The following is a 23,458-nucleotide window of genomic DNA, read 5'->3' as shown; positions in this document are numbered from 1 at the left end:
ATTTTGTGTGAGAAATTTGATAGTAGTAGTTTTGTACTGGTGAAGGGGATATTCAGAGTGGTTATGGAAAGGTGAATTATTATTCTTTTAAACTCTGAGGCCAGGACCTCAGGACATGCCACAAGGTTACACATGATATTTCCATAATTGTTTGAGTCAGTTAAAGGAAAAGTCAAATAAAAGAAAAGAAAACTTTAGTTTTTGCCTGGACATCTACATTTTTGATACACTACTCCATATATTTTGCAAGAGATGTAAAGGTATCGTTAATATTTCAGTATCTTCACAACAGAAGAGCCTCCGTGTTGTCGTGGACATGTAACAATTTCAGACTATAGGTCTTCAGGGTACAAAGGTTTTCTAGTGACTCAGAGCAAGAGAAGTGAGAACCACAATTACCATCGGCCCTTCCGTACCCATCATCCTTTGCACTCCACTCTCTGGCTTAAACTAACAGCACTAAAAATGGTTGGTGCTGCGAGTACCAAGGAAAAACTCAGTAACATTTTAGAGATTGTTGAGGCTCTAAATCTGACTGGTGGAAGCATTTTGTTATGAAATGAGAAAGGAGAAAAAGTGACAGACAAACAAAAACAATATTCAGACGCTGCCAGATTGAAGTGGCACACTTGATGGGGAATATCAGTAACATGAGGAGCTACCTGGCAAATCATCAAGATGTGAGGAGCAGAATTTGGACAGACCAAAAAGACTCTTAAGAAAGCGTTCACAATCCCACTTCCTGAATACAGCACGAGGGCTCAACAGTAAAACAATGCTTCAGCTATAAATCACTTCCAGCGCTCTCGTAAACATCACTTGATGACTGTCATTATCTTTAGACTCAAAGTATTTTGACAAAGGATTAAATGCAAGGCCTGCAGAGGTGCCCGCTCTGCTTGCTGTGCTTGTACATGCACATTGACAAGTGCTTGCATACTCTGTTTTTTAAACACCTGGGGCTAATACCGTATACACAGGTAAAATTTGGGGAGGGTTTGACCCAATCCTAAACCAGAGTGTCTTTAAGTCATCATAAAGGGTAATCTCTGAAATCAGAAGCACCTAATTATGAGAGTGGAAAAAATGAAAATAACCCCAAGCAATAAGCTCCGGTCCTCAATAGCACTGAGAAAATTAAGAACTAAACCACTTACAGACATGCCATCTAAACATGTTTGGCCCTAAATTTCTCTCCTAGATGTCATATTTCATCTCAAGCTCTGGCCCCTCACCTCCTTCCTTGGTGGTGAACTCCACCGTGTTGCTTGGCGGACCCTCAAAGCGGCTGTTGGCCACCACCATGAACATCTTGTACTGAGAGAACGGCACCAAGTCACTGAGGATGCCTGACGGCTCGGCCGCAGTGGTGTAGAAACCTTTGGTCTTCTTCTCCTTACTGACCACCAGACCAGGAACCAGACTGGCCTCTCGCCAGTAATACAGCTGAGGTTTAAAGAGGACACAAGAGTTAATGGAGAGCAGAGCACAGCAGAGAGATGACATTAGAAAATGAGGATTTTAGGCTATTTTTAGACCAACCCTGTAGTCAGTCTTTATCATAGAAACACAGGCAGACTCACTCTGAACTCCTTGAACTCTCCCAGGACAGAGTTCATGTCCACAGACTTCCAATGGACGTTTGCTTTGGTGCTGTCCACCTTTGAAACTCGCAACTCAGTGGGAGCATCGGTGGGCTCTGAACACACAAAAAGACAGTTTGTGGGAATACCTTTAAAAGTCTGGATTGTTTGTGCTGTAGTTAACAAAAGCTACCAATAAATTCTTCATTAAACATTCTCTTCATCTTTAATCATCTCTTCATTAAAATAATCTGGAATATGGACTCACTGTCCTCTCCTGAATATCCAGTCACCAAGTTGGACTCAGGTCCCACTCCGAAGTCGTTCCTGCTCTGGATTTTGATCTCATAAGGCACAAAGGTTTCTGTGTTTTGGACGACATATTTGGACTCCGCCGTGGTCACATTGCTCCACTCCTCACCTGAATCTTTTCTTCTCCACCACACGCTGTAGTGAAGGTTTGGGCCGTTTCTCTCCAGGTCAAGCAGAGGCTGAAGAGAATTTAAAAACCCAACAAGTTGTCAGAGTGTAAAAATGAACATGCTGTAAGTATTTGATGACAGAACTGTTGTCAAGTTTTCCAATTTAAGAATATTTTGTCCTACAAAATGGAAAAGAGGCACTTAGAAAAGAGCTACACATACTGAAGTCCATTTACCATTACCTCTCTCTGGGCCAGAGCTCATATGAGATAGACTGACCTCAAATAGAAAAGCTTGCTGTGGTCTGATGAGTCCACGACTGTTTTTGGAAATAATGGATGAAGAGACTTTCAGGCTAAAGAGGAAAAGGACCATCCAGATTGTTGTCAAAATTGAGTCTAAAAGCCAGCATCTGTGATGGTGTGGGGGTGTATTAGTGCCCATGGCATGGGTTACTACACATCTGTGAAGGCAGTATTAACACTGAGAGGACTACACAGGTATAGGAGCAACATATCCTTCCATCCAGATGTCTTTTTCATGAATGTAAGCTGCTCATTTGAGCAACAAATATCAAGATGTATTCCATAAGAGTTGCAACAGCATGGCTTCACATTAAAAGAGGGTGGGGCCAGTTTAAGCCAAAGTCCAAATCTGTCAATCTACAATGATCTGAGGTATGTCACCTTCAGTCACAGGCTGACCCCAGGACTGAACACCACAAGTCTTTCCTTCCAGCAGCTAGCAGACTCTTTAATGTGCAATAAATTGTTGTTCCTTATTGCTATTTTATTTTTAACCTGTATTTTTTTGTGGGTCTTGAGCTTGCTTGTTTAACCCTTTTAGCTTTGCTGCTAATCTATTTTATTATTTTCACTTGTAGATGGCACTTTTGCACACTTCAGTCTGCATTTTTGCACAATGAGTGATTTTTAATGTGGTACACTTAAATTAACTTAGCACAAAAGGTAAGGAAATTTGTGTTTGGTAGATGATTTTTCTGTTGTAACCATGCTTCTTGGCAATAAATCTTATATTGTTGGAAAGCCTGATTTTTTCCCTTTTTGAATTTATATGGAGCATGCATTTGTGGGATGAGCAGCAGAGCTGCACCCATGGAAAAATGGCCAAATCTTCTCTGGTGTCATCATTGGAGGCAATCTAAATGCAGAGAGATGCCAAGATGAGATTCTACAACCAGTGGCAAACCCATATCTCCACAGTCTGGGGCCAAACTCTAACCTCCAAGATGACAGTGCCTGCCCCCACAGAGCGGGGTTTATCAGAGACTACCTCCAGAATTAGGGAGTGGATAGGATGGAATGGCCTGCCAGCAGTCCTGACCTCAACCCAACTGAACACTTGTGGGATCAGCTTGGGCGTGCTGTTGGTGCCAGAGTGACCAACATAACCACATTGATTGACTTTAGACAAACACTGGTTGACGAATGGGATGCCATGCCACAGCAGTGTTTGACCAGGCTGGTGATCAACATGAAGAGGAGGTGTCTATCTATCTGTCTCTCTTCAATCCCCAGTTTACTCACATTTATGCAATGTCCCAACTTTAATAGAATTATCTATATTTTACTCTTAAAAAAACTGATGTTAATATGGTTCATATGTGTCTTACCTCCCATGTTATCTCCATGTTATCCTTCTTGGAGCCCCACCCGCGCAGGCCTCTGGGGATGGCATCTGGAGCTTTTTTAACACAACATCAAACAGACTCGCATCAAACTACATCAGCTTTAACAGAATCTAAATTAAGAGAGAGCTGCTGTTTGATACTAAAATTAACCATCAAAAACTTCAAAAATACATGAGTTATTTATACCAAATACTCTGTTTTATCTTCGAACACACCCATGATTAAAATGTTATATCTTACCTGCACTGCTGGTCTTGTACCGCGGTGAAGGCCGGCTGGGCTCGCTTAGTCCCACTGCGTTGATGGCGATGACTCTGAACTGATAGTTGACAAAGGGCGAGAGCTGCAGAATGACCGAGTTGAGATCCCCAGGGTAGGAGGATAAGTTCTGCCACCTGCCAGGGTCCCAGCGGTCCTCTTCGAACTGGACCAGGAACTCTGCAGAGACACAGAGTGGATTTAGAAAAAGACAGGACTTTTAATGTTAAACTGTTTTAAAGGTGAAACATTTAGCAGGTTTAAAGATCTTTCTGCAGCTGTGGCCTCATCTATTCTGGTAAATGTCATTTCATCTTCTCTTCCTCTTAATGATCCTAAGGAATTAATTCTACAAGCCTTTCCATAAATACACATTATAATTATTACTGTATGAGTTATGGACCCCATAATCCCTTTCCTCTGATAGATTAAAACTGCTGCTGAAGAAAATTTAGCATTCCTGCAGAATTATTTCTTTTCTAAGCTTGTAGAGCTAAAACAAACTTGTAATACTTAGCCTTTTTAGCTAAGATGCATCTAAGTATTACACAAGAAGACATTAAGAAGATTGAAAACCTGCTGGATCAGCATGAAAACTTGAGATGCACAATTAACCTGCTCTAAAGGTCATGTTTAGAGTCTCATGTTCAAATTGGCTAAAAAAAGAGATCATGTGTTTGTACTGACGTGTGACTGGGCTCCTGTGGTCGTTTCCAGGAATCCAGGTGAGGCGAACACTGCGTGCTGCAGGATCTGATAGATCCAGATCCATGGGAGGGTCGGGACGGTCTGCAGGGAAACAGGATGCAATCTCAACAACAAACTATGGTAAAGCTAGACAAAAAAGCATGCTGCAAAACACCAGACATTAACTCTAATGGGTCCTTTTCTGTCATTTTAGGTCTCCAGCCTGAATTCCCTTTGAGATTATAAAATTACTTTAGATTAAGGGGGCTAATGTCATCTCAATGTTCCACAATGTTTAGTAAGATTTAAAAAAAATAAACATTAGTACAAGTTAGGAAATTTGCTGCTTTAAAGATGTAATAAAAATAACCTTTAAAGAAGGGGGAATATTGTACCAAACTAGATTGCAGACAGCAATCTTGACAAGATTTAACAACCTTAATGGATGGATTTTGGTGCATGCATTTCTAAAATCCATTCTGTATTAATAACTGTTATCTTTCCTTAAATACAAAAAATCATTTTTGGCACAAAAAAACATACAGAACCATGATTAAAATGATAAGATATCAATACAGACTCATAAAAGACAAAAAAAAAATCTGAACTTTAGAAGAAAGAAATCAACAGTCAAAGACAGGACAGAAAGAGAGAGATCTGAACCCGAGCTGAGTGTTACCTGGAGGCAAGGCACTAGAGACTGAGGGGTTGAGGGAGGCTTCCTCTGTGGGGTCGGGGTCAAGGACCAGGAAGTGGGTACAAAGGTTAGAGTTTACATGTTAGTCTACCAACCAATCAACAGCAAAGCAGCACACATCATTCAGTAATAACTAAATTAATAGGATTAATGAGAATTAGCTTCACTAAACTCAAGTTTGAGACAATCATGTATTCATCATCAGAACATCTGAGGCTTTAGCATTGATGACAACCTTTACGGTGCTGATAATGGGACAAATAAAGCTAATGGTTAGTTCTTGGAGAACATGGTAGTCATACACCCAGTTATGATCAGCTGATGGCCCATTGAACCTTGTTATCGCCTCCCAGCTCCCACAGCCAATCATAGCTCTTTCTCTCAGCACAGCAGTCTATTTAAATACGATGTATTTCTCCCTAATCCCTGCTTGCATTAATGCGGATGCACCACACTGCAGCTGGTAAAGCTTAACCTCCTCCACCCCAGCCTCCTCCTTTATAGCATAAAGCTTGTTGAACCCTCATATTCAGATTCAGTCTACTATGGATTAATTGCTTTTGAACTTGTCTGCTATGAGTCACATTTTCACATAAAGGGAGTAATTTTTCCCAAAATAACTGCAAAGTGGCTGAGCCAATGCACAGATACAATGTCTTTCATCTCATATGTGTCAGTCAATTATATATATTTTTTTTATCAAGGTTGGATGAGGAAAAATGCTTGATATTTGGAAGTACAGTGTTTGTTTACATTTTAAAAGTATGTAAATCTAATAAATGTTCCATGTCTTAGCCAAGTGGTTCTCAACCTTGGAGGGTTGTGAGACATAATTCGAGAGGAGAAGAATTAAAATATATATATATTCAAGTATTTTACCCACTTTTATACAGTTAGATAAATATAAAATAAAAACATGGTAATTTGGTGGGATTTACACTCTAATGAAAGTCTGCACATGACTATTGTTGAATGTGTATGGGTGTATTCAACTATCTTCTGCCACCCTCAGGTACAGTGTGGGTCCCTGGTCTCTAGTACCTTTCTTTTGGGGGCTGCAAGCTGAAAAGTTTGAAAACCCCTATAAAATGTAACTTCCCAACAACATAATCATGGCTTGTAGAATCAGAGTGGCTGGGAACTCTGGAAAACTATTAGCCTTAGTGGCTAGTTGGTAATACATAATGTCCAGTCCTGGTTGTGGGTGACGTGAAGAAAAATGGATGAAATCTAATAATGTAAGATTACATGAGCTTTGGACGTTTAAGCTAAATTTAAGGACCTTTTTTTCCGCTTAAGTGTTCCTGAAAAATTCTGCAAAAAAAGAAAAGGAAGGATTGGCAACCCAAAAACTTGTGTTGGTTCTAGCATTTATTGCTATATCAAAATGTTGCTTGGTTTTAGTCACACATTAGCCATAAGCAAAAAGGTTATTCCTTTTTAGCTTTAGTCGATGGAAACTCAAAATGATCGTAGTCCAGTTTTAGAGAATAAAAAGTCCCTAAATTTAAATCTTTACTTTTTGTCAAGATATTTTTTTCTTTGTACTTTCATTAGCCAAACTGTAAAAGTAATGTAAATGTAAAACACTCGTATTAACGTACTATCAATATTTTAACTGATTTAAATTAAATGACATACACACAGTGGAGAGATATAATGGACAGTCCAGCGCTAACATTTTAGCCTTGTTTTAGTCTCCTTAACAACAACTAAACTTACTTTTTGTCAGATTTTATCTTCAAGGATGTGTTTTTAGCTTGTCTTAGTCCTGGCTTCCTCATGGGAAAAAGGTCGTCAGCTCAAATTTTTAGTCATAGTTTTGGTTAAAAAAGTTAACACCGAGTTTAAGCACCATGGCTTTGGTGTAAATGAGATTTTCTTTAGCTAACTTGACGCACTCCCAAACAGGACAGGTTTGGTATAAAACACACAACGCCTTGCCCAAAGGGACACAAGAAATGTTAGCAGGGCTGGTTTTCTGTGACTCACAGTCATGAATGTAAAAGTCTCAGATGTTCACGTCATGGTCACAGGATGTTCAAAATGAGTCTACAGCAGAGCGTCATTACAGCACTTTCGACACAACACTAAAGTATCTAACACACTGCATGCAGAATCAATGAGAACATTAAACTAAGCTACATCAGTGTTTTAGTAAACAATAACTAAAGAACATGACAGATTTCCATGTGAAGGCACAGAGCTGAAAAAGAGAAACTCACAAAGACAAGTGTCTGTGAGTGGAGTAGGTATCCTTAGATTTAGTGTTCGTGTTTTTATACTTAATTTTTCAAATGTAACCATGGTAACCTTTGCTGCACATTTAACTTACAGCTGTAGTTTCTTTATAAGAATTTAAATGTCCTATGTGGGCTATAAACTGATGCTAAGACTGTTGTTTTTAGAGTTTAAGACTCCAGTGAAAGTCTTCCTCTGTCTCTGTTCTGTATGTTAGTGTACCTAACACAGTGAGGCGGGCTGAGGACGAGTCCTCGTCTATATCAGATTTAGCAGTGCAGGTGTACATCCCCTCATCGCCCTCATTCACATTGGGGATGGTCAGGGACTCCTCGTCTTTCCTTAACCTGAAAACACAAATAAAACTCTCGTTAAATGTCAAATCAGGAAGTCAACAAAGATTCGGATTGTTAGCTGGTAATCTTCTTCCTCTTTTGTATTCTAAAACCCTGACATGCTAGTTGATGTTCTGCCTGCAGCAGAGATGTTAAGCGCAGGTGTTGTTACCTCCATCCCAGCTGCAGAGGCTTGTCGTCTTTCATCCAGGTCACAGTGATGGAGAGGCTGGGGTCAGACGTCACCTTACAGTCAAAGCGAGCTGTGCTGCCCCTGACGATGGTCTGATGCTCTGGGGCTCGAACGATACGAGTCGCTTCTGAGGTGGTGTGAAGATGGATCCAGGGAGATCAGTGAGATGTCAGAGTGGGAGATGGGGTGGATGTAGCATGCTCACTCAAAAACACCCTTTATTACTGTAAGGCCACTTCAATGTATCAATTAACTCCGTTTTTACTGTTAAAGCAGGTAAAAAAAGTCATACCTGTGGTGAGCAGATTTTTCTTTCAGCCTAGAGTTTCAGATATTTCCAGGTTTAAATGATAATTAATAGCTGATGTGCTTAAATCCAAAGCTTTTCTCCCATGCATAAACTTCCTGATAGGGATGTAATAAAAAGCTACTCACAGCATGATACCAATAATGGGCTCACTGTATGGTTTTATCCCAATTTCTTACAGTCTTCTAGTTTTTAAACAATATAAAACTGAAATCAACTCATTACCAGATTTCTGTTTTTGTAATTCTCTGAAAAAATACATATACAGTGCTTAACAAATTTATTAGACCACCACCCAAAGTAAGGTTTATGCCACAGCTGCCCTAAATTAACAGGACTGGTAATTACCAAAATCATTTTTTATGTTTCTGTAATGGTTAATACACCAATATGTAGAAGCTCTTTAACCCAAATGATATTTTTAATGCTAAAATATAATTATTGTTGTTATCCATGAATTTTCAAATTTACTTATTTACAAAATAACTGAAAAAATAGTAAAGCACATTATCATTTTTTGATTAATATGTCAAATTATAGTTATTTACTTGCATTCCTGAACAGAAAAATTTGTTGTAGTGGTTGAATGTTATGCTTGATTCATTTCTGACTTCTCAGAGAAGCCCAGTGAGCCGGCTCAAATTTGGGTATAAAAAGGTGAATTCAGTTTGAAATTCCTCATTCCTGTTCAAAATGGTAAAATGTGGCTCACTGAAAATGAAAAAGTCCACATTAAAGCACTTCATGATGCTGGATGGTCTTTGAGACAAATATGACAGGTGGTCTAATAAATTTGTTAAGCACTGTATAAATCATGTTTTTATTATTATAATAAATGCTACTCCCAAAAATGAATCAGATCTTATTTTTTCTCTATAAAGATCTAGTTCATCCATATTTGTACAAATTTCAAATCTATTGTAAGGCATTTTTCATCTTACAGCCAGCTAAGATTTGCAGCAGACTAGTAAAAATATTCCAAATGAACCACATCTATAGGATGTTGAAATATTTTGCGGAAGAAAAGTCAAATAAACTTGCTATAAAAAGGCATCTCACCACTTTGGCAGATAAGTACACTTGTTTCTATGTATTTCTGATGTTTGTCTGTGAGTTATAAAAGTGTAAACAGCTGAACTTAGAGTGAAACTGTGAGTAAAGAGAATATAAGGCAGTTGAATATAAGGCACAACAGATGTGAAGGTCATCCACAAGCACAGGCTATTTGGCACACAAAGAGAAAAACAGTTTCATATTTTAAAGGAAACCCTGGAACCTGTTGATAGGACGCATTCATCTGCATGATTTCCTGTTTTCACACAGCAACCGTTTTTCTCTGACGTTTCACTCAGGGTAGGAAACTTAAATACTCTTCTCTTCTCTGTTTATTGTCTAGTAAAAGTTGGGCCATTTGTCCGTTCTGTGTTATTACACTTCTTCTTGAATTTAAAAGATCATGAATGGTGAAAATCCTGTGGTTAACACTGGGAAAAGCATATTAACCACAACCCATCATTATACACTGCAATTGTGAAAAGATACAACAGGAAAAGCCTGAAGTCTTAGGCCTTAAAAGTTTAACTGCTGTGTCAAACTCCTTAGCAGATTTACATCTTCTTGCCTCGGTAATGAGTGAATTTTGGATGTTATCTCAAGATTTCATCTTTTGTAACACATTATCTAAAGATAACAAAACTGTTTTTTTCCATGATAATTTCTCCAAATCTCTAGAAATCTACCTAAAATCTTTCTCTTGGTTCTCCCATAGTTTCTGATGATTAAATTATACCTTTTAAAAACATGGATATCTTTCCTGTGTCTTTGTCCGGTCATAATAATATTCCATCTAAAGTCCAAAGTGCAACCTTTTTTATTATCTATTAAATTTGAGTGTTTTTTGTTTGTCATTTCACTCTAAGGAGGTAGCTGTGGGTCCCAAGGCTGTATCAGCAGAGATCCACTGCTCTTAACAACATAATCCATCACAGACTTTAGACCAGGTTTTAGTCAATCCAAGGCACAGTCATATTCTGTTCTCAAGCTTTAGGAACCTGACAGCTTTGGACCTGAATGATCCTTATTAGACACGTCATGGATACTAATGGGACCTCAAGTTAATTTGTTATTTAAGAGAATGTAAAAATGAAACTGGGTCAGATAGAAATTAGGAAAGACAACTGCAACACAATAAAAAAACTTTGCATGAGGCTACAACAGAGCCCTTAATGGTTAAGTTTAATGTGCTAATAGAAATATGAAGAAGGAATCAGTTGAATTATAAGGAAATTTTGACTGAACAGTAACAGCTAAATGGGTTACATCCATAGATTGTATAAAACACTTGTCCTTAATGAGAACATGACTGCGTTTTCTTTTTTTTCTGGTCATCTGTATTTCATGAAACATAATGCTATTTGGACCTCAGACAGTACAGAACATGACAAAACAAAGACACTGAAGAAAATACCCTAACATTTTCCAACGCAGTATCATAGAAGATTCCAGAAAGTTTCGTAAAGTAGTGAAATTCCACTTAAAAATCCCTGAAAGTTTCCAGGAAGGTTTCCAAAAATTCCCTAATGTTTCCAGTGAAATTTCCTGAAATATTTCTGGAAACCTCCTGGAAAAGACACCAGAAATGTTCTGCAAAAAGTCCTAATAACTATTAAAAAAAAATCCCAAAATGTGTAAAGATTTACAAGAAAAATCCCAGAGAATATAACAAAAATTATCTTGGAAAATGCCCTCAGAAAATGCCCAAAAATTGAGGGGAAATCTTCAAACATCTTGGGGGGAAATGACTTTAAGTTTCCTTAAAAAAAAAAAAAAAAAGTTAACTGGTAAAATTCCTCAATGATTTAAGATAAATTAAAGATAAGATGAATTCCCAATGAAAATGCCTGAAAAGTTGAAAAAAAAATCTTTCAAGCACTATTTGTGGGTTCCCGCCTACTGTTAAGAACTTAAAACACATGGAAAAAACAGCTTTAAGGTCCCTACCCACCAGTTGAGAATTACTGGTATATAACATGGGCAGAGTTTTTGTGACATTGTTTTGAAAGAGGCATTTTTCAAGCCAGATGATGGAACGCTGACTCTGCCTATTTATAACAAAACTAGTTTTAAACAGCCTTTAAACATCCATATATAAACATCCATACTGGCTTTAAGAATTGGTATTTTCACCACAACCTAACAGGGATTTCTGGCTTTATGGAACCTCAAATGGACACTTAAGGAATTTCAGTTTTCGGTACCTTAGCGGCTTTGTTTTTCAGTGCCAAAGTTGCTTCTGAGTCTAAGATTTAACATTATTGTTTCAGAGCTGATCATTTCAGAAACACTGACATTACTGGGATTTCTTCTAGGTCAACGTCATGACAGTATTTTAGCTCCGCCCCCTGGGTATGATGTCAGAGGAAAAAGGCTGGATGAATATGATGGACACTTTTTTAGGTCCATAGTCATGACATGACAACCCAAGAGAGTCTGAGTGCTGCTGTGGTTTAATATCTGACCTTTGACCTCCAGGCGGACCTGGTTATCAGCCTTTCCTAGGATGCTGTTGGCCACACAGGTGTAGGTGCCCTCGTCCTCTGCTCTGGCTCGTTTGATCTCTAGGGTACCGTTGATGTAAACCCGGTACTGACCTCCATCCAGACCACTACCCTGTCCGTTCTTAAACCTGTATACACAGAAAACACGAGGGCATGGCAGAGAAACTTAAATTAAACCATAGAGTCCAGGTTGCTGGCTTGCTAAGAGACACATGAACAATGGTTTTCAGAGTGTTATTTCTTAACCAGTAGTTTGGATGTAAACCAAAAGGACCCTCACCAGCGAAGCTCAGGCAGAGGAGAACCAAAGAAGGGGCAGTCAAGGAAGGTGCGGTTGTTCTCGATGACCCTGATCAACTGATTTTTAGGTCCTAGCATCCTCGGAGGCATGTCTTTAAAAAAGAGAAACAGAGAGTCACACCTGAGTTTCATATTTTCATTCCTGGCTACGCTGTACTTAACTTCCCTGGTGACTTACCGAGAACGCTGACGAAGGCGTTGGCCAGCAGATAGCCATGCTGGTTGGAAGCGTTGCACTGATACACAGCACTGCTTCCCATCTGGACCGAGCGAAAAATGATGGTGTCACCCAGCACCTGTCTGCTTGGGTTAGGGGGAGAACCTTTAAAGAAAGGAAGAAAGAAAGAGCCCATGTCAGAATTTGTTAGACCAACAGTGGTGATTTGAAACTCAAGGCTTGAGCTCGTTTCATGCTTGATGCATCCGCGGAGTCATGAATGTCTGCGTGTCAAAGGTGATGTAAAATCTTCAGAAACACCCCTGCTCAGAAGTAACATGTGGCCAGTTTTTGCCTATCCATGGACATCTCCAAAACTCTTACAGATGCAGATGCGCCAGACATCAAAACATGCTACAAGGGGCACAGGTGGCCTAGTGGTTTAAAATCCCATGTACGTGGTCGGCCGATTTCGAATCCAGCCTGTGGCACTTTCCTGCATGTTTGTCCCCCACTCTCTCACCCCTGTTTCCAATTCTATACACTTTCCTCTGCTATCAGTAAAGGCACAAAAAGCTCAAAAATAAATCTTAAAAAAAAAACATAGGGCTGTCCACATGAAATGCATAACAAAACCTTCAGTCATGCTTAACATTATTGAGCTAAACACAAAATCTGAAACCAGCTTAAAGTATAATGATTTAAACAGTAGATTTACTGGTCATTACAGTAAATTTTGCATATTTTTCTATTTTTTCTCTCCAATAAATTAGATTTAAGTTTTACAGAGACAATTACAGACAATTATATCTGCTAATTTCTTTAAAAAATATTAAAAAATATACAAAAATAAAATCAAAGAATAACATAGTTATGTCTATTTATTATGTTGTAATGCATCTTTGCAGTGTTGTACTGGTGACTGCTGAAGCTGAAATCCTTCATGACAAATGTTTCTTGTATTTTTATATGTTTACAGTTTATCATTATCTAAAAATGACTTTGCAGGCCACAGCGAGTGAGCAAGTGTGATGCAGGTTGCCCATCCCCTCTCTTATCAGCTCAATTTGATCAGGACAGCAGGTTTAGGTTTGGCTGAGGTGCACACAGCTGACTGGATAAAGATGGCCACACACAAGTTGATTTTAGGCCCAATTTATTATAAAAACATGGGAGCAGTTATATGAATTTATATACCAGCAGGAATAAACTGCAAATTTAAATAAGACTAAGACTAGGAATATGAATAATAACAGGAAATAAGAATTAGCTTTACATACTGTCTATTGGCTGGCCGTTGATCAGCCACTGGATGTTGGGTTTGGGGTTGCCGTTTGCCCGACACACCAGGCGTCCGTTCTCATCTGGTGCCAGCACCAGATTTGTTGGTTTGTCGAGCCAGTAAGGAGCCGCTGGAGAGAAAGAAGAAGCCAAATAACATGACAGAATCAAACATTCAGAAGTACTTCAGTTGTATCAACCAGTGATGCTTTAAAATGTGGATGTGGCCTCTAAAACAGGGTCAGTGCGGAAGTGACTGAACTTGCAAGCTGTTTAAATACATACTGAAGTGGTTGCACAAGTTTTCCAAGAGTTTAAGACACAAACATTTCCTCACCTTTGACCTGAACGAAGATAGAGTGGCGTGCACTGCCTAGTTGATTGTTGGCCATGCAGACATACTCCCCGGCATCCTCCTCAGACACGTTGATTATCTTCAGCGTCTTGTTGAACTTCTCAAACTTGACTTTGTGTGCTGGAAGCTCTCCTCCCTTTTTAAACCATTTGATGGTGGGAGTTGGACTGTAGGTGAACAGAGGAGAGATTTTGACTTAGTTGTGCTTCTTTATGACACGGTTTACATTTAAGAGCCAGAGTCTCTGTTTAGGACAGATAAAAATCAAGGCAATTATATATTTGCTTTACTTTCACCTTTTGACATCAATCCACTTTTAAAGAAACCTCTTCATTATTGCCGTCTTTGCTTTAAGCTCTCAGGTTCATATTAAAAAGACTTAGCTGATTGAACTCATGTACGAAAACGTCTATGGTGAGAATAGCATTGCTCCATATGTTGTCACTACCCAGAGTGAATATATGACTTAATATGGGGGTTCCTTTTAAATACGATGGAGCTGTGCTTTGTAATCTGTTTATTCTTTAGCTCATACAAGGGGGTTGCTTAAAAATACTTACAGAAAGGGATAAAGGGATAAGAGCATTGAAACCACTGCTATATTCTTATTTTGTGTTTGTGTGTTTGAGCTCACAGTCCAGCAGCGATGCACTCCAGCAGCAGCTGTTCGTCTCGTAGCACCATTTTTGAGCTCTCTGTCCCCGTAGGTGAAAGGAAGGTTGGCGTGGTCTCTGCTACTTTACGGCCTGTAGACAAGCGACAAGGAAAGGGTTAAAACCCACATAAACACACATTTAAAAACACAAAAAACCTTGAGAATCAAACCCAGTTTATGATTCCCTTCATATGAGGAGCTAAAAATCTTCTCTGCAGGCACAGGCACATAAATCTAACACCATCACTCTGATCGTTTCTTCATGGCCTTGTTCCAGCTCTGCCAGTCCTTGGCTCCCACTGCAGTCTGTCAAGTGGCCAAAGCAGCCTGTAAACGGGTTTAACTCCCTCTGGCTTCTCTCAAAGAGGGACATTAAGAGATGCAGGAACAACAGCAGGGTCAGCGATCTTGTTTTATATTTGCAAAGAGAACAGAGATGGCAAAGAACACCACTAAGAGATAAAATAAGCTGCCTATTAAAGACTGTCTGTTATTACATTACTCCAATATCAAACTGGGATATATGTAAGGTCAGAAAGCCTTCAGCTCATATGAAACCTCCCTGTAAGGGATTGGCTGAAGCAGTAGGCCAGAGTCAACTACTGATTGTTTCTTTGCCAAAACTGGAGCCTTTGGGTGCAGTTTTTGTGTTTTTTGGAGCTGGTTAAAACCGTTTTACAACCCACATGGTTCTATCTTTGTCTAATTTAATAAAACAGCTGGAGAATAGTGAGGGTTTAATAATATTTGGTTGGCTGGGTGTACACACAACACAAATTAAGAATGAGCATCTGAGCACAAATGAATTAGACTGTTTAACTAAGCAGCTTGGGACGTGTGCAAACTGCAAAATACTGCCTTGTTTGCATACTACAACAGCGTAAGAGGCATTTAAATGAGGCATTCAGTGGGGCTGACTTAGTCTGTCTAATGTACAGTGAAGAATCAAACACCTGCTCTGCTTTACAACCACTGAAAATACTGAGATAGATTTTCCTTTGTAGAGTCTTCAATGTAAGGATGCAGACACATTTTTGTTTAAAAACCTTGTTTTTTTTTGTCTCAGGTTTGAAGGGTTCCTTCTCCAGACTGCATGTTTCAGCTCCACAAATGTTCAATAGGATTTAGATCAGGTCACGTCAGAATAGTCTAGTGTTTTGTTCTCAGCCATTCTTGGCTGTTTCTAGCTCTGTGTTTTGGCTCATTGTCCTGTTGGAGGACCCATGACCTGTGACTGAGAGCAAGCTTTATGAAACTGGGCAGCACATTTGGCTCCAGAATGCCTTGATAGTCTTGAGATTTCATTGTGCCCTGCACAGATTCAAGACACCCTGTGCCAGATGCAGCAAAACAGCCCCAGAACATAACTGAGCCTCCTCCATGTTTCACAGTAGCTACAGTCTTCTTTTCTTTGTAGGCTTTGTGGCTTGGCAAATTCCAGTCTGGCTTTTATGATTTGCTTTCAACAGTGGAGTCTTCCTCTGCCGTCTTCCATTAAGTCCACTTTGACTCTAACAGCAGCGGATGGTGCATTCTGACTCTGATGTACCTTGGCCTGGGAGTTCACCTCTAATCTCTTTGGAAGTTGTTCTGGACTCTTTGGTTACCATTCATATTATCTCTTCTATATATGTCATCAATTTTCCTCTTGTAGCCACGCCCAGGGAGGTTGGCTACTTCTGAATAATACGGTCAACTGTAGTCACAGGAACATCAACCTGCTTGGAGATGGTCTTATAGCCTTTACCTTTATCATGCTTGTCTATCATTTTCTTTCAAATCTCCTGGGACAACTGTCTCCTTAGCTTTCTGTGCTCCATATTCAGTGTGGTACACGCCATGATACCAAACAGCACAGTGATGACTTTTCAGCCTTTAAACAGGCAGACTGACTGATGACTTTTGTCTGTTTCAAATTATTTAATCAACCATTGTGTTTTTTTCTTTCTTTAACAATTTTTTCCACGTGTATAAGAAACCAACAAATAAATAATTGTTTTTAACAATTTCCCTGTTTAAACTGGCTGAAAAGAAGAAACTTAAAAAAAAATCAATTTCTTCCACCCCACCATAGAATCCCACAGACATGCTGCGTGTGACGCTGTGTGAGCAGACAGCTGCAGCCTGCTCAGAATCTGAAGCATTAAATTAGCATTTGCTTCCTTTGGGATGCAGATCTGAATGGGATTAAAGTATCTGTTAGCGGTTAGCTTCTCCAGTGGCCTTTAAAGAGACAGCAGTGGGTGTGGAGTCTCTGTTAGTGACACTGAGAGAACAAGAAGGACAACAAAAGAGAAAATGAAGAAACATCAACGGTTAGCTGCAACAAAGACCAAAGTGCCTTTAAAAATCGCTACAGTGAGAGCAGCTACAGCGATGCAGCGGGCGCCATGGAGACAAAACAAACAACCTGCTAATGATGCTGGCAGGACACGCTGCTGCTTTAGACCCTGTCCTACCCAGAAAGCTGAACTTTTTAGAGACTGTGGTAGGAGAAGTGAGTGTTTTCATGAATGCGTGTGAGAAAGCAGAAGTGGCATTTCCATACAAACATGATTATTAATGACCTCAGCATAAATCCAGGCTGAATATTCATCATGAATCCTAATCCTCTCTCTCAGCCTCAGAGCTCCATTCTGCTTTGTCATGAGGATCACACAGAGGATCCTCTTCCTTGGGGACATATCCCATCAGCCCCTGGGCTTCACTGCCCCCTCTCCCAGCTCTGAAAATGGCCCATATGCTTCCACTTTGGCTGATCTTTTCCCTGCAGCTATGAGCTCTGTTAAAAGGTGAACCCATCATGAATACACAGACTTGTTCATCTCTGTGTAATAAAGCTGAATGGAGGGTAAATTGTGTTAATAACTGTATGTTTATTCATTACGTGTGATCATTTAACACTGATTCAAAGGTGGAATAAAGAGATTAGGGTAATATGAGATGGATATTTCTGCTGTAAGTGTCTGTTATGGTTTTAATAATGTTGCTTTGTCTGTTACACAAAGTCACATCTGGTTCACTTATTCAGAAGAAATTGTGTCATTTGATTTTAATTTATTTTAAATGAAAAGCTGACAGACATTACATAGATTTATGAAGAAGAAATTGATCGTGCTGCATCCTTTTTGCATAATTTTTGTGTCACTTATTTAAGGAGCTTCAGAGGAAGGTTTTTAATCAGGATGCATATTTCAAACTTTATTGTTATTGCAAAAGTCTGAATTTATCCCAATAGCTATGAAGAATTATAATATATCAATAGGCAATGCGCTCACTCTGTACAGTGCCTGTAATAAATATTCAACCCTTTGGTGTTTTACCCTTCCATTGATTTTAAAAAACAATCACGGTTCATATGATTTGGCTTTTTGACAAAATACAAAAACCTCTTTAATCTCAAAGTAAAAACAAATATCTACAAAGTAATGTCAATTAAATAAAAATATGTAATGTAAAATAAGTTGCTGCATAAATATTCACCTACTTCAAGTCAGTATTTAGTAGATGCACCTTTGGCTGCAATCACAGCACTGAGTCTGTGTGGATAGGTCTCAATTAGGCCTGCACATCTGGATGCTGCAATTTTACTCCATTCCTCTTTGCAAAACTGCTCAAATCTCTGTTGGGTTGCACATAGAACAGCCCTTTCAAGTCCAGCCACAAATTCTCTATTGGATCAAGTTCGTAACTCCAGAACATTCCTCTTGTTGTCATTTAACCATTTCGTAGCTTTCTCTGGATGTTTCAGGTCCTTGTCTTGCTGAAAAAGAAATCTTCTCCCAAGTTCTACTTCTCTTGCTGACTGAATAAGATTGTCCTCCAGGATTTTCCTGTATTTTGCCGCATTAGTTTTACCCCATAACTTTATAAGTCTTCCAGGGCTAGCTGACAAGGAGTATACCCACAGCATGATGCTGCCACCACCTTGATTTACAGTGGGGATGGTGTGTTTGTGGTGATGTCAGTTTTTGACATCTTTTCTGATGACCACAAAGCACCCATTTTGGTCTCACCAAACCAAAGAACGTTCTTCCACTTGACCATGGAGTCTCCCACATGCCTTTTGGTGAACTCTAGTGGAGATTTAGTCTGAGTTTCCTTCAAAAGTGGCTTTCTCTTTGTCAATCTCCCATAAAGCTTTGATTGATGAAGAACCAATTCGAGTCTCTCCCATCTCAGCTGCTGAAGCTTGTAACTCGTTCAGAGCAGTCAAAGGTGTCTTGGTGGCCTCTCTCACTAGTCTCCTTCTTGCACGGTCACTCAGTTTGTGAGGACGGCCTGATCTAGGCAGATATACACATGCAGCATACTCTTTCCATGCCTTGATGATGGATTTATCTGAACTCTGGGTTATGTTCAGTGCCTTGGAAATGTTTTTGTAGCCATCTGCTGACTTACACTTTTAAATAACATTTTTTCTGAGTTATTTAGAGTGTTCTTTTGTCTTCATAGTATAATGGTAGCTAGGAAAACTGATTAACCAGTGGCTGGACCTTCTAGACACAGGTGTCTTTAGATTTTTTTTGTATTTTTCAAGTCATATTATATTCACCACGATTGATTTATAAAATCAAAGAAAGGGTAAAACATCCAAGGGGATGAAAACTTTTCCTCAGCTGTAAGTTGTTCTATTGAACAAATGAGCTTTTATGTTTACCTTTGGGATTATTCCTCCTCTGAGATGGCCACACTTCACAAGTGGTGTGGCACAAGGCTCCGTGCTGGGCCCCATTCTATTTCTTCTGGGGTTTACTCTCCTGAAGTGTAATGCCTCCTTGCACTGATGATGTACAAATCTGCCTCTAAAATCGAATATGCCATTTAAAGCGGGCACTCTTGGAACTCTTCAGTGAAGAGTCTTTGCTCTTATTTTGATGATTTTTTTTTTTTATTTTACAGGGAGATCATGCATATAGTCAAGCCTCTATCAGCTAAGGCTAATAGCTAGAGTCTCCCTCCAAAAGATTTAGACAGGGTGGTAAAAAAATGCAGCTGCCAACCTTACAAGCACACAAAGCAGTACCATATTACCGCTATGTTGCTCCCTCAACAAGCTTCCTGTTCACTACAGGACTGAAAAACAGCAACCCTGACACATATTTACCTGAAGAAGAACAGTAGTAGTGATATCGGAGCTGCAGAGAGCAGTTAGGAGGTTAAACGTGTGTCTAAAGTCAGTGTGAGCATCTCTGAGCTAGCAGGTTAGTGAGCTAGCCATGCTAGAGAGCGACAGGACTAGAGTGGACAGAAAGTGGAGCCGTCCAGATGGAGGGTGACTCACCACCGTACGGGTCAGTGGCATTGTAAGACGTGTCGTTATACGGCTCGTCTGAAAACACAATCACACATCGAATCATCAGTCCACACCGTAGAGTGAACAGAAAGATGGATGACATGAAAGCAACCTGAAAGTGAAGCGAAAACACCTGGATCTCCCCCTATTGCCTGGATAGAGTAAAGGACATAAGCCCCGCCTCCTCTCTGCTAATAGAGCGGTTGAGACAAACTAGACATGTTAAACATTTTCAAACATAGCTTCTTTCATTGAAGTCATAATTTTTTGATTGTTTTTTAATCATTAATTGAAAAAATATGGCACAAGTCTGTAAACAATCACTGATTGTCGTTGTTGCATTTTAAAATTAATTGCTCTATATGCAGTCTAAGCTATAGCATATCAAACCATTCTCAGTATGAACTGAGGTGCATCACAAACAGATACAAATTCCTGTAAAAGCACTGTCTGAACAGGGTTTTAAATGCTCAATATGTCTATCACAATGGGGTATTTTGCTTCACTTTTGTACATTAAGAGGGGTTTGAAACATGTCATCCATCTTTATACACAGTCATACAAACACACTGGCAAAACAAGCTGGAAGAAAAGATTTTAAATTAGTTACAAATTAAAACATTTCACCGTCTTCTCTGTTCTGCAGAAACCTGAAAAGACATCATAACACAATGTCACATCCTGACATCACCTCTAGATGGTGATTGGTCATACGTCATCATGTGATCCTCCTCCAGACAGAGGTCAACAGAGGTCACAGAGCATTACAGCAGTGTTGACTTAATTAAAAATATAAAACAGTAAGAATGATAAATGATTAATTTTTAAGGTTTTACTGTTGGTGCGTGGGTGTTTCAGTACTCACTGGTCTGGACTCTGAGTGTGAAGGGGTTCTTCTGCTGGATGGTGTGGGTGAAGAGAAAGCGAGCGTTGCAGCTGTAGTCGGTGTGAGCATCTTTGGCCAAAACATTGGAGAAGTAGAGGTCGCCGTTCAGACCCATGGACACTCTCTTATCCTGAGGGATGGGCGTCATCGCTGGAGGACACAAAGCACATTAACACATCTGATGTGTACTGATGCTACAAAAATATAAACACAGACATAGGGGTGGGAAACACCAAGCACAGGTTGTTGGTACCTCAAATTAACTTTGTGAGCACACAGTATGAATGAATAACGCTAGGCTGTTGGCCCATGCTGTCTTTGACAAAGCGGAGAGCTCAACAACGTTGTTGATTGTGAATGACCGAGCCTTTCAGAAGTGCTCCATTTATACCCAATCATGCTATTATCACCTGCAACCAATAAACTTTCATATCTGTGTAGGGGTTTTGAAAAATCCACAACTTTCAGTCTGTTTGGCATGTGTCCTAAATTTTTTGGAACTTGTTGCATGCATCATATTCAGCATGTGTGTATATATATATAAAAAATGATCTGTTGCATTGAATTAAAAATCTTGTCTTTTTGCTCTACTCAGATGAACACAGATAAAAGAGGATTTGCAAGTAACCGTATTCTGTTTTAATTCACATCTTACAAAACGTTCCTACTTTTTTGGAATTAATAATAAATAAAAGAGCCCTCAGAAGCAGGAGAACCACTAGCATATAGATCTCTGGATGCATATTCTACATTTGGGCATGCAGCTCTGCTCCACGTCAGTTCCAGTTAACCCTGGTGGCCCTGCTGATGTGTCATCCTACAGTCCCTACAGGCAGATGTTAACTTGCAGCGTGCCCAGACGGACCGCCATCCTCACTTCATATCTGAACAAACTGACGGGAGCCGTATGGCCATCAAGACTTCGCCTCAGGACCAATCAGGAGCCTGTCCAGCAGTGGTAATCATGGATTGTTGGGAAACAGCGTCTGGGCTTCATGCCACACTGATATGATGAACAGCGGATGATCTGAGTAAGAGTGTGTTTGTGTCATGAATGCTTTTCACTGAGGGACCAGAGATCACATGGGGTGAAATGCTTACAGCAACTCACTGTACGTAAGTGCAAATAAAATATTTGTTTTGATGGAGATGTTTTCCTAAAATAAGTCATTTTAATATTTTTGTTGCCTTTAATATGAAATGTACTGATAAATTCCTAGGCTTTAATGTCTTCTGCTGGCAGCGCCTTCATGCAATAGATGCAGAAATCACTGCATTCTTAGCCAACCCTGCTGTAATTTTTGGCTGTGATGAGTACAGATGAAAATCTGAGTTGGCAAAAAATCCCTGGGATGCATTCTTATTCATAATATCTACTGCCAAAAAATTTAAAAATATGGGGCAGAAGAGCTTCATGAAATGGGAAATAACAATAAAAATGCCAGTGCTCTTTGTTGGAGGTTATGAATAGATCTTGAACAAAACAGTTTACTTGACCTTTTATATGCTGGCAGGGTCTTATAGCACCATTTTGAACCTAGACTTTAACATGTTTCAGTGTTAAACCTGTGATGATCTAAGTGGGTTTATCACAAGGTATATCATGGAAAGTTTATTATTCAAAATAGCAGGTTTACTTTGCCTACTGGAAATAAAGTATTCCTGTATCTTCATTTGTATACATACTCACTAGCCACTTGGCACACCTGGTCAATAGCTTGCTAACATAAATAGACAATCAGCCAATTACATGGCAGCAACTCAATGCATTTAGGCATGTAGGAGTGGTCAAGACGACTTGCTGAAGTTCAAAGGAGCATCAGAATGAGGAAGAAAGTGGATTTTAGTAACTTTGAAAGCAGCGTGGTTCTTGCTGTCAGACGAGCTGGTCTGAGTATTTCAGACACTGCTGATCTACTGGGATTTTCACGCACAACCATCTCTAGGGTTTACAGAGAATGGTCTGAAAAATGGAAATTATCCAGACTGGTTTGAGATGGTAGAAAGGCCACAGGAACTCAAATAACTTCATCATTAAAACCAAGGTCAGCAGACTACCATATCTGAACGCACAATATGTCAAACCTTGAAGCAGATGAGCTACAGCAGCAGAAGACCACTTCTGTCAGCTAAGAAAAGGAAATTGAGGCTGCAATTCACACAGGCTCACCAAAGTGGAGTAATAAAAGATTGGAAAATTGTTGCCTGGCCTGATGAGTCTTGATTTTAGCTAGGACATTCAGATAGTAGGGTCAGAATTTGGAGTAAACAACATGAAAGCATGGATCCATCCTGCCCTGAATCAGTGGTTCAGGCTGGTGGTGGTGTAATGGTGTGGGGGGGGTGTTTTCTTGGCACACTTTGAACCCCTAAACTGAGCATGGTTTAAATGCCACAGCTTGCCTGAGTGTTGTTGCTGACCATGTCCATCCCTTCATGACCACAGTGTATCCATCTTCTGATGGCTAATTCCTGCAGGATGATGTACCATGTCACAAAGCTCAAATCATCTCAAACTGGTTTCTTGAACATGTCAATGAGTTCACTGTACTCCAATGGCCTCCACAGTCACCAGATCCCAATCCAATAGAGCACCT

General features: G+C 39.7%; 1 protein-coding gene across 8 annotated transcripts in view; it reads right to left on the bottom strand.

Moving 5' to 3' along the window:
* The window catches only part of nfasca (neurofascin homolog (chicken) a), a 134,741-nt gene that overhangs the window by 29,370 nt on the left and 81,913 nt on the right, over window positions 1-23,458 (bottom strand). For 5 of the 8 annotated variants that reach the window (XM_041782663.1, XM_041782671.1, XM_041782665.1 and 2 more), the window contains 17 exons: window positions 20,841-21,011; window positions 19,964-20,011; window positions 14,659-14,770; window positions 14,007-14,191; window positions 13,669-13,800; window positions 12,410-12,553; window positions 12,212-12,323; window positions 11,893-12,059; window positions 8,047-8,194; window positions 7,762-7,886; window positions 5,281-5,325; window positions 4,602-4,703; window positions 3,897-4,094; window positions 3,639-3,709; window positions 1,852-2,074; window positions 1,584-1,699; window positions 1,236-1,446 (listed from right to left, as the gene is read on the bottom strand). In XM_041782663.1, coding sequence (XP_041638597.1) covers window positions 1,236-1,446; window positions 1,584-1,699; window positions 1,852-2,074; window positions 3,639-3,709; window positions 3,897-4,094; window positions 4,602-4,703; window positions 5,281-5,325; window positions 7,762-7,886; window positions 8,047-8,194; window positions 11,893-12,059; window positions 12,212-12,323; window positions 12,410-12,553; window positions 13,669-13,800; window positions 14,007-14,191; window positions 14,659-14,770; window positions 19,964-20,011; window positions 20,841-21,011 — 2,310 coding nt within the window. The remainder of the gene's footprint in view (window positions 1-1,235; window positions 1,447-1,583; window positions 1,700-1,851; window positions 2,075-3,638; window positions 3,710-3,896; window positions 4,095-4,601; window positions 4,704-5,280; window positions 5,326-7,761; window positions 7,887-8,046; window positions 8,195-11,892; window positions 12,060-12,211; window positions 12,324-12,409; window positions 12,554-13,668; window positions 13,801-14,006; window positions 14,192-14,658; window positions 14,771-19,963; window positions 20,012-20,840; window positions 21,012-23,458) is intronic. The other 3 variants (XM_041782666.1, XM_041782667.1, XM_041782669.1) reach the window with 3 other exon arrangements.

Source organism: Cheilinus undulatus, linkage group 3, assembly GCF_018320785.1.
Source record: "Cheilinus undulatus linkage group 3, ASM1832078v1, whole genome shotgun sequence".
NCBI classification, from domain to species: Eukaryota; Metazoa; Chordata; class Actinopteri; order Labriformes; family Labridae; genus Cheilinus; species Cheilinus undulatus.
Note: the sequence above shows the minus strand (reverse complement) of the source record. Positions and strands in the feature narration are given on the sequence as shown.